The sequence below is a fragment of the Teleopsis dalmanni genome, chromosome 1 (assembly GCF_002237135.1).
Source record: "Teleopsis dalmanni isolate 2A chromosome 1, ASM223713v2, whole genome shotgun sequence".
Classification (NCBI taxonomy): Eukaryota; Metazoa; Arthropoda; class Insecta; order Diptera; family Diopsidae; genus Teleopsis; species Teleopsis dalmanni.
In genome coordinates, this window is record NC_051846.1 from 152,436,392 (window position 1) to 152,448,635 (window position 12,244).

A 12,244-nucleotide genomic window follows, 5' to 3' on the forward strand; every position below is an offset into this window, starting at 1 on the left:
TAATTGCCCGAAAGGAAATTTTATTTTCATAATTTTTTGTTTTTTTTGGTAAATGTATTCCCTAATGTATCTATTTTTACCTTCACTTGTCTGTCTATGGTTTCATGTAGTAGCGCAGGTTGTTAGCTTGAAGCTTTAAACATAATTAGGTCAAAATCAAAACAAATTTTTGGCACGCGTACTTTTATTTTCATAGCCAACAGCGGCGTTGGTAACTGCAGTTGTTTTGCAAACAACAATTACATTTAGATGGCATACGGCCATTAGCACATATAGGCAGATTTTGATGTTAACATGTGTCTATATGTATGTGGTGTGTCTGCATTTCTTGAGAAAATATGTCAAATAGCGAAACTGGTAATGTAAGTCTTATGTAAAAAGTTGGTAATACGCACCAGTGCGCCACTTCGGCGAAAGCATCACTTATGCTCTACCGTTTACTTGGCGTTAGACAAGTTAACACTTAAACGGTAAGTCAGCAGGAAGCACACTTCCTTTCACTTTTACTTGCCTATCATGTAACGCTTTGCATAATAGCATAATATTTATATTCGGTTTTTATGGATTTGCCATCAAGACATTAAACCATTAAACCATTTTCATTTTCATTTCCATCTCGATTTCGATTTCGATTCCGATTTCAAATGCTGATGTTAATATGCAAAAACTCTTAAATATGCAAATTTTCATTGAAATCATCGTAAAGGCGTTTGTATAAATATTATTTTTTTTATTTAATTTTATTTTTATTTTCTTATACTTACCGGAATAAGTCAATATGACGTGATCACCACTGTGATTAGTGAAACGTGTCCAATAGCAAATTGTGAACTGATTTAATTCTGGTACTTCATTATTATATCTGACGGTGCCATCATAGTTGAAGGCATATTTTTTGACCGAACATTGCTCCTTAATCATAAAACAAAAGAAATTTTACCACAAAACTTTTACCTAACATATCATATCAATAATTAAGTATGGCATACCTTGCCAAAAGAGCTGCCACCTGCAGCAGCGTCAAAACTATCATCATAACCAAAATGTTCATCATGGAAACTGAATGGTACAGCGCCGCCCACACTACTTCCGGCATGACTGTTGCCCAATGTAAAACCTATATCCGATGTTGCGGACAGTTCTTTACTCTCATGTGAGTTCGAGGAGAATATCTTGCTTTCGCCTTCAGGATGCGATTGCTGCAGAGCAAATGATGTTGCATAGGCTGCACCCACTATTGGTTTCCAGGCGTAGCATAAATTCAAGGATGACAAAATATTTACGCTTATCCAACAAATCGAAGCTACCGTTAAAAAACTCATTTTCGTACGTCGCAACATAACGTTTAATTTTAATTTTTTATTTTTTTTTCTTTCTATAAGTTCAATTGCACAATTATTTATTTATTTATTTTAATAGTTAATTTATTCATATATTTTGCTAGCACTTGTACGTCTGCACGTCGCGGCGTCTCATAGTTAACTGTTCGCTTCTTCGAGTTGAAGTTTGTGGCATTTGCGCATGCGCAACTTTGACTCAAAGTAATTCAAACGAAACTTTTGATTTGAAGTGTTCAGCTTTTCCCGCCATTCAACGCCCATAACCCAGTCGTAATGCAAACTCGTAAATAAATAAATAAAATATTGTATATTTACGAAAAATATATCGCATTTTGATTTTTATGTTAATAAGGTTTTTTAATTTTTTGTTTAATAATTTATTAATATTTTTTCTGGTTCAACTTTTTTACGGTTATTGTTACAATCAATAAATCCAAAGCAGCGACTTGGCCCATTGTTGGGGTTTTGTAACATTTGGTCATTGAGCACGCAGCGGTTAATTGGGTGATATGCAAAACTGTTAAGGCGTGAAGCCGATACATTCACTTTCAAATTTCTATTTAAAGATTCTTTGTAAAATTATTATAAATACATAATAGCACATGTAACAAATCGTTTAGCATTGCAAAGCCCCATACAAATGCATGTCAATTATGGATTAAAATTTTTTATTCGCTGTTATGATTTTCTATTTTTTTTTTGCTAATTCGCAGTAATTGCCAGCTGATATCAAAGTTACAATGTCACAGTTCACTGATTCGTAATTAGATTGTCTTATTAGTATTCAAAGTTTACACAATTAACACACTTTACACCATTTCAAGATTTATTTTATTAGACTAGTACAAAATAATATGAGGAGTGTTTCTTAAACCGGCTCATCATAACAAATAAATCGCACTAGAGAGAATAAATCGCACTAGTACCTTACATATTAATTATTAATAAGTAAGAGAAATTACATTTTCTATATATTTTAATTGCAATCATGGTCAATAACTAGTTGCTGATATGAGGCATTCAAGAAGTTTCTTTATTAGTAGAATGCAAAACCAGCAATGAATTATAAAATCATTGAACTAAACAGTACGATTTCTTACAAGCTAATATTCAAATTTTAATTACAGCGTGTAAACACCATATCAAATCAATATTGGCTTAATTTAAGGTTTTGATTATATGTATAAATTTTGAATTAAATAAAAAACTTTGTGTAAAAGTATGTTATCTATAATAATATGTATATATGTATACGAGTTACAAATTATATTTTCTTTTTAATAAAAAATAAAACACAACCGATTCATTTGATTCGTCTCTATTGAATTGATAGGATGAGTATAATAACTTATATCTAAACCTTAAGATCTTTGTTGAATTAAGGTCTTTATTGAATTAATAGGATGAGAATAATAACTTATGTCTAAACCTTAAGATCTAAGCATCACTTCCAGCTTTGCTTTGGACTTATGTTTACAATAAAATAGAAGCGTTGCTTTCAATTGAGATTATGTTTTTATTAAAATAGAAGCGTTGATTCGAATTGAGATTATAATTACGTTACATTAGAAATGTACAATTATGTATATATACTATGAGTCATCACTCCATAAGTTTATATAACATATAAATAAGAAATAGAATTTTATTTGTCAAAATGCTCTCCTTCAAGAGTAAAGTATTTACATCAAGTAAAAGCTTTAACATTTTAATACAACGTCTTTGCGTTTGAGCTAAATTTCTTTATATCTAAGAAAAGCCAGTAGTTAGTGGCACCACATCTGGAATATACACTGGTCGGGGAAGCAATTCAAAGAGTAATTTGTTTAATTAAATCAACCTTTTTATTCAACCTTTTCCTATTATTTCTGAGATGTGAGTTTTTTGTACATAACTTAAGTGTTTTGTTAATTATTTTATGGGCTTTTTATATTTCACGGCATAAAACGATTTTGGGCGACCAGAGCGTTTAGTATTGTCGGTGTTTATATGATAACGTTAAAACTTAGTATATCAGGCAATAATAGTTGATTTTCCTGTAACATCTTTATAACTCTTATCAACAGTATTTTTTTACTTAAAAAAGCAATGTTTTATGAACACACCAAATAAATTTTTATCCATTTTTTTGAAAATTACATATCTGTGGTCACAAATATCATGTTTCCACTTGTCACATTTATGCATTATACATTGTGACCGAAAAGTTTCCGGTCATAAATAAATAAAACGCAAAATTCTTAATCTTCATCAATATTTATTTTATCTCCTTCAAAATATGCTCCATTAGAAGCGATACACAAATGCCAACGTTTCTTCCAATCATAAAAACATTTTTTATAGGCGCTTTCCGGTATGGCTTTGAGTTCCCTCTGCGAATTCTGTTTTACGTCTTCTATGGATTCAAAACGCGTTCCTCTGAGTGGTAATTTGAGGTTGGGAAACAGGAAAAAGTCACACGGTGCAAGATCAGGTGAATACGGTGGCTGTTCGATGGTATTTATTGAATGTTTGGCCTTAAAATCGTTGATAATGTTGAACAAATTGAGGTGAATCGGAACAAGCCGGGCGTTGACACGTCGCATACACAAATTGTCCACCAAAATCAAACGAGCCATCTCACGACCGATGCCTAGCTCTCGTGCTATCTCTCTAACACTCACATGAGGATTTTTGAACACGATTTCCTTTGCCTTTTCAATGTTTTCGTCGGTGGTAGAGGTCGAAGGTCGTCCAGAACGCGGCATGTCTTCGACGGTCGTACGACAGTCCTGAAAGGCTTTGTACCACTCATAAACTTGAGTTTTCGATAAAACTGATTCCCCATAAGCCTTTTGTAGCATTCGCAACGATTCTGCACACGAAATTTCGTTCGAAAAACAAAATTTGATGCAAACTCTTTGTTCAATATTTTTTTCCATTGTTTTTTTCGCAACGCACTACTGAGGTGAACTGGTTTCAACAGCTGCCGTAAACGAACTGTCCTGACAGATCGCGCTCATTTTTGGCAATATAATTAAGGGACAGTGCTGCCAAACTACATAAACTTAAAATATCGAAAAATATACAGCGCGCGAATTTTAAATGAGAACCTCCGAAAACCTTTCGGTCACAATGTAGTTCATTAAGATCGCTAAACAGGTTAATTTACGATACAAAGAGCTTTCACATAATTAAACTCATTATAAATAAATCAACTGAGTTAAGGCTAAAAATGTCGAATACAACTCTTATAAAATTATTTTTCGCAAGGGAAATTATTAAAATTTGAATTATTTTTCATATGTTTTATATGTAAAATGTAAATAAACGAGCATGTGAAATAAATACATAAATCAGCTTATGCCTATGGAAACGAACGAATTTTAATTTCATTAACATAAGTATTTGACGGTACAGTGGAACATGTTCTCACTTTATAAATTTTTAAATGAAATCATTTGGTTTCTGTGAGACGTAGCAACACACGCAGGGTAGAGGTAGTTTTGTTTTATAATTTAGTGATCTTCTTTATGTAAAATTTTATCGGGGCTAGGCGAACATCTTTCTCAATACCTTTGGCTTGTACCACCATTTTTTTCTTTTTCTTCTTCTTTTTCTTCTTCATTCCATTATGTTCCTAGGGGAACATTAGGCCATTACAATTGTACCTAATGAAGAGATTCTGTTTTAACTTGAGTTTCGCATCTCCAAATCCGTTGTGCGTGCTGCCAAAGCAGGTAGATTTACCGTATATGTACGGATACCACTTGGAGACAGTAATTCCATTGGGTTTAGAGTTATGTTTTATTTCCAGAAAATAGTTAAAGAAGAATGCAAAGCCCTGAAGATGGGTTACAAGCCCAATCTCAGTCAAGTAAGCTTTGTACACACTGACAGGTCACTTTTAAATATTAATAACCTGGTTTCTACGTATTTGCTGGACCTCCTCACCACATCAAGGTGGCAGTCCCCGAGGAGCATTACGTACTAAGGGGTATTGAAAATCCGCTTAAGAATGGTATTTTATAATGACTATAAGTTATTTAACGTTAACTTGGGCGCTTGACAAAAAGTTATAGAATTGTTATAGAATTACATTAATTTTAATTAGAGTTGAAAAATAATGTATTATTTTGTTTTTTATAGTAAGACTTGCATGAAAGTTGTATTGAAATTGTACTAATTGAAAGATATTCAGATTTTCATATGGAAAACTTGTTAGTATAGAGTTAACTATAATTTATAATTTAGAAATTTCTTTAAACAAGGTATCAGGTTTGGAACTTAATAATTTTTCAAAAGAAAACCACTTTATAAGTGTTTTTAATAAAATTCACTTCTTACATTACGAGTATTAAATTAATTTATTTTTACAAGTATGTCTGCTTTCGTAAACTTAATTCAATTTAGACCAACCCAATTTTTTTGGAACTTGGTATGAAGTAATAAAATTGGTTGCTGTAACCAAACTGGCTGAAAAGTGTCTTTTATATTGCTAAAAACTATTTTTTATAAAAATATTATAATTTATTATAATAAAATTTTTTTTAAATCTAAGAAGTCTAGTAGCAAAACAGTGATACTCTAAATATACTTGTGAATTAAATTATATTCAAGTAGTTTCTTCAGAAAGCAAGAAATCTTCTAATGACTTCATCTAAAAAATATTTATTTATCTCAACTAAAATTTAAGTTTTAATATCTTCAACTATTTCCTTTTTACAAAAATAAAAACTAAATGTAACAAACGTTCAATGATAAATGAAAGGAATAAGGGAGCAGTGGAAGATTTTCTTTACTTTAAATTGATTGGATTTTATTTGTGTTTACAAAAATTATTTTCATTCTAAAATATTAAATGTAATCCGTCTTTATTGAACCACAGACAATAGATTATTTCACAGTATTAAGTTTAGAGGATTTTCTAAAATATAAAATTACAGTAAACGATTTACAAATTGAATTCGATTAAAAGTTGCATTTTAAAATTAATAACATTTTCAACCCTAAATCGATTGCTTGCATTTGCGACAACAATGGAATATCCTGACATGGTTACTCAAGCGAAGTCCTTTTCTGAAATTTTTAATCTTTTGTGTTGGAAGAGATGAACTGTTGTGTTAAAATGCATTGATTTTATGGATCAATGCTCAAATATAAAATCTAATAATTACGATTGTACATTTCAACTGCAACCAAACAAAATTCAATTAAGATTAGTTAAGTCCTTAATAATAATTTTTTATTTTTGATGTAAATCGGTGATTCGTATAATTTGTAAATATACTTTAAAGTAATTTTTTTATGCAGTATACAATACAGTAAAACGTCGTGTTAAATGAATTAGGAAGGATTAGCGAGGTAGTAGGAATAATTAGAATTTGAATGTAAATTGAAAATTATTCCAGACAATTTAAATAGTAAATAAAAATGGTTTTTGTAGAGTTATATCTTTTTAATACCTTTTTATGTTATTAAGACTGATTTATTTTTTAACTGAAATTTGTTACAAATTTACACATTAGAGTAATATCCAATTTTACAAGTAAAGGAATAAATTTATTTTTTAATAAATATTTTTAGTTTCGAAAGTAAGTCAGCAACTTTAAAATAATAAATAATTTACATAAAAAAAATCAATGATTAAAAGATTTGATTGAATACTAGAGACTTATAGTGAATTTCAATACAGAGAGACAATAAGTTTTTAGGATAAAGTCAATTTTAAAATAATCAAAAGAAAGAAATGAAACCTTAAAAGATTTTCCATAAATACTTAAGGTTAGGTTAGATTGGATTGGCGGCTTTGTGTACCAAGAAAGCCTGGTTTTGTTTAAATAATGGCCCATTGTGGTACCACAGGAATAGCGTTGATTCGTACATAGACAAGGTGCTCAGTATACGACCAACGCAAAAAAAGGCAACGATTCCCCCATTAGGTGAAGGTAAACCAATCTGACAGTTCTGTGAATCTCCCTAAGTCCCTAATAGTGCATGACGACAGCTCAGTCAGAACGGACAGGAAAGAGGCCCCCTAAATTTTTGTTCTTCTCCAAATATTTAAGACTTATAAAGAATTTTAGTAAAGCAAAAAAAAATATTTAATATAATATAATATGATCTGTATAATATAATCTGTATATAATCTGTAATTGTTCAGTGACGTTTCGGGCTTTCAGTGAAGAAGCGATTTTAGTTATTTTTTTAGGTATATAATCCATTGCTACTTAGTGACATTTTTAATAAAATGTAGACTATATCTATGCTATTGCTATTCTTCCATTTTATTCTTTTATTATACCTGCAGTGTCTTTAAGCATTTTTTTTTCTACTATTCATGTTGATAATCTTGGATCGTGCCAAATTTCTTTCTCTAATTTTTTTTTGTTTATTGACTACTGAACTCCAAACTTTATATTGAACTCCTATAAAACTATTATTGATCTTAAAATATTATTTAAAACAAATAAAATGATTACTATTCTAACTAATATTATTAAACATTATATGTCAAGTATTTATAATAATTCACAAGATCTCAGAAATAACTTCACATGATTCAGAAATGATCATAAGAAATTACTTAACTTTAATAACTTATGCATTTAATAGACGTAGAAAGCTTATAAAAAAATAATACTTTTCTTTTGCAGTTAATCCCTATTCATTAAAGTAATTCCGCAATATTCTAAGGAATGCCTTTATTAAATATCTTTTAATACTTCTTACTTCTTATAGTTACTGCATTATAAATTTGCTTCTTGACTGTACTTATGGAGCTTCATAGATTTATAAAATCCAATAAATTTTATCCATTATTGATTTGTTAAACTTTCTTAATAGTCTGATGACAAATTAAATATTTTATAAACTTATTGAGTCTTTGTTTGGTTAAAGTATTAGAATTTAATCTGTCCACAGATAGTATTTATTACTCAATTTATATATAATCATATGACTTTAGTGCAAAAACTCACATTACTAAATATGGAAAAGAACATTTTTCCACTTCGACAAATATATACAAACAATATTAATAAAAAAAATTAAAGTCTTGTTAGAGTTCACATAATCTTTCATCATATAGTATTTAATAATATAGATGCTCCATATTAACGACCAAATTATGGTCATGCTATTGCCAGCTATGTAATAAAGTAATATCAACATTAAAGGAAGTCACTGTTCAAAAAAAAAAAAACATTGAAATCCAATTTTCTCTTGAAGTACTGAATTTGCTTATTATATTATACAATCTGTATATATATATTAAATTTTTAATATTCAATTTCCTACTACTCTGCCGAATTGACCTGCATAATATTAGTACAACGTAATCTTTAAAAAGGGTTCGAATCTAGTCTACAATAAAATGCATCCTATAAAAATGTCAATATTATTCTTTTGCTATTTTTGTGTAGTTAATCCTAGTTAATCTTATTTAGGGCTGATACAATCCAAAAAATTTTAATTAGAATTTTTTAAAAGTTGATAATAGACTCCAATAGACTCTAAACGATGCTTCGGATGATATATTGTTAAAATACTTATTTTAAGAATTACTTGATAAAATATATCTTTGCAAATGTCTCTCAATTTGGAGACAAATATATTAATTACAAATCAAATTAGAATTTTCTAAATACTGACAAAATTCTAAAATGTGGCATAAAGTCAAGTTAACTGTCAAATGACTAATGCCGAACGTTATTGAAGCAACAACTCTGACTAGAAAGTCGAAAGAAAGTCTTCTTGGTGGTGATGAAAGTATTACGTATTCCTTTTATTTACTTGGGTTATAGACCAATTCAATAGATGCCTTAAAATATATTGCTTTTAGATATTTTCAAAATTTAAGAACTATTTTTTTTTTAAATATCTTAATAGTCTAGTGGAATAGTACTAAATAGTATAAAATAGTAAGTACTAAAAATAGTACTAAAAACTTTTTGTTTCACACAGATTTATCTCTGTTCCACCAATAGTTGCACAGGTGTCATGACTGTAGTTTCGTTTTATAATCCATACTTAAGATCGTTGTTCGGCTACCAGAGCCAACTCGATTTTGCATTTTGTGGAAGAATTTTCTCTTATTAATAAGTTGTTCCCTATCCACTGATGAAAATTCTTTAATAACGTTATTTGATTATTACTTATTTTTTTAAAAAAATATGTAGGAGCCTAAAAAAAAATTGTCAAAAAAAATGCTGATCTCATTTGAAAGTGCAGTATCTTAGGGCAACAATAGAACTTTTGAAGCATTAGGAATTTGATTATGACCATTGTTACCAACCTGAACATAACATTTGTTACATTAATATTTTTTATTAAGTTAATATAAATAATTTTAATTCCATAACTTGAAGAGTTTTTTTTCAAAATTGATTTTTAGTACATAACAATATTATTAAAGAGTTTGGCGTTTCATTTTAGTTTTTATTTGGGAAATGTTAAACAAATGATAAATAACAAAACTGTAGTTTCTTTGGATTATGAGTTTAAGTTTATGGTCATATATGGAACGAATTATACCATATTTGACCATCGCAAAGTTGCGTAAGCCTATGAAAATAAAACTTGAATTGAAATCTGTGATCCTTAAATAGGTTTATATGATAACGTTAACATTGTATGATATAATTTTGAACTAAAGTTCAAAAAGTGATTAATTGATTAATGATCCAATAAATTAGTAATTAGTGTCCTAAAGACATTAGTATCAAGTTTTAGAATGTCGATATGTGCTTTAAATATATCAAAGATTTATAATATTTTTTTTTTGTGAAGAAACATCATATGACACATCATTGACTTTTGGAATAAACTTGTGCCATGTTCAAGGTTAATATAGCAAAATCCAAAAAAACTATTTTCTCACAGAAATAAGATATGTTTTGCTAAATTTAGCAATATCCATAAAAAAATTATTTTTGACCAAATCAAATCAATTGAGAAATATGGCAACACGTTGAACTCGCACACGTAGCACTTGACGGGGGGCTTGTGGAACAACAACAAAATTTGTAGAACTTATATAATTTGTATAAATTTAATAGGCGCGTACTTGAAACGCCATAAAATGCGTTATTTCAGCGATGAAAAAACCATAAGATATTTAAGTTAAAAAGTGAAATCCTATAGTTATTACAGGCTTCGATTGCCAAGTTCATTTGGCAGTGATTGATGGACGGTAATCTCGTCTACTTGTTGCCAACATTACAAAGTACTTAACGGAACTGACCGTCCCAAGATGTGCGAGTGTGAAGCTCATAAATAATCAATGGTAATTTTGATTAAATAAAAAGATACATGCAAATAAGTGTTTCGCGAAACAATAATAATTTATGCACTGAAATGTGTAATACAAAGTAATTAAAAATATATGTACGGCTATGTAAAAATCGTAAGCGAAGTTGTATTTACTTTTCTGGTAGTAAGAAAAAATATTATTTGTAATTATCACGTAGCAATTAAATTAATATGCATTGATTTATGGTCAATTATGGCTTCTGGCTATGAACCGCAAATGGCTTGAATTGTTTAAAAAATAAAAAGTGCAAAAATAAAATGTGCAAAAATAAAATATTGCAATTTTTTTTGCCTTTTTAGTTTAAGATGCCATGAAACCATAGTACATGCATTTTATGAATATTTTATTTTAATGAGCGATAAGCACAATTTTACATATATTATTTATTGCTGTACTAAGTCACTTTTATAACAATGTGTAACTCTTATTTCAGATTGGCAAGCAGGCACCTTATTATGTCGGTGCATCGCAGACATTACCCAGAGGCATATACTCGGATCGTAATAAAGTGACCATAGGTAATTAAAAAAAAAAATTAAATGCTTTGAATTTAAAGTTCCTTTAGTTATGTTCTGCATGTCATTCTTTTATAATGTTTTATAAAGTTGTTAATTTAATGTTAATGTGGCGACAATAATGTTTAAGTTTAATACCTCAACTTACAAGAACTAATTTATGTATTTGCTCTTTGAACTGATATATTACTATTTAATTTATATAGATTATATAGATAAATTAATATGCTATTAAAGCATATTATGTTCTAAAATAAAGAAAAATATTAACATAACCTGTTATTGTATCGTTAGATACTTTTTTATAATTTAAATGAAAGAATTGACTTAGATTATTATAGTATAGTGATCTTAGCAATCAATTCAGACATATACCGCAATATGTCTCTGACCTTAAAAACGCAGATGATATAAAATAATTTTAAGTCTTTAAAAATGTGATTACAGTCTTCTTAGGTTAGGTTAGGTTGAAGTGGCAAATTTATTATACCAAAGCCCACTTAAGCACAAATAACGGCTCGTTTCATACTATGGATGAAACAATTCATACGCTAGACGCAAAGGACCACCCTAAAGACAGAACTCGAAGTATCAAGTTCACGATTTCTTTGAGAAAGTGCTATTTTTTTATTCAAGTAAACCAGCTTGAAAAATCTATGAACTTGATGATGTCACAAATTTTAAAGAATGAGAGTTCTGTTAGGTCGGAGGTACTAATTGATAGAAATTGATATATGAGTTATATAAATATACATGATATATGAGTTCACGAGCAGAGTAATAACTTTAACAGAACATCCCAAATTTTAAATATGGGAATTTGAAATACGTTATGTTAAAAAACGAATAATTAAACTGAGTTAAGATAAATTCAGATTTAAATTTTTCATTGTCTGTTTTCCTGATGCGTTTAGTATCAAGCTATGGCATCTGTATGCAACTTGACTACACACCAATAGAAGAAAATCAAACTCTCTCATAGAGATGCCTCATATAAATATTAGTTTTACAGTAGGTTTACAGGTTATTGTTTTCTAGGTTACCATGTTAGGAGACTAAATCGCCCTTTCACGGTGAGGACGATGAAAATGTCTCCC

The 12,244-nt window shown here is 29.3% G+C and overlaps 2 protein-coding genes across 2 annotated transcripts in view; one reads left to right on the forward strand and one right to left on the reverse strand.

Annotated features, from left to right (window-relative positions):
- Positions 1-588: 588 nt before the first annotated feature.
- LOC119666464 lies at positions 589-1,381 on the reverse strand. The gene is made up of 3 exons (XM_038075741.1): positions 990-1,381; positions 765-912; positions 589-647 (listed from the first exon to the last, which is right to left on the reverse strand). The coding sequence occupies exons 1-3, from the start codon at positions 1,338-1,340 to the stop codon at positions 589-591; spliced, it is 558 nt and encodes a 185-aa protein (XP_037931669.1). The 5' UTR covers positions 1,341-1,381.
- A 3,788-nt stretch (positions 1,382-5,169) lies between these two features.
- The window catches only part of LOC119666465 (coiled-coil domain-containing protein CG32809-like), a 33,226-nt gene continuing 26,151 nt past the window's right edge, over positions 5,170-12,244 (forward strand). The window contains exons 1-2 of the mRNA XM_038075742.1: positions 5,170-5,196; positions 11,066-11,150. Coding sequence (XP_037931670.1) covers positions 5,170-5,196; positions 11,066-11,150 — 112 coding nt within the window. The remainder of the gene's footprint in view (positions 5,197-11,065; positions 11,151-12,244) is intronic.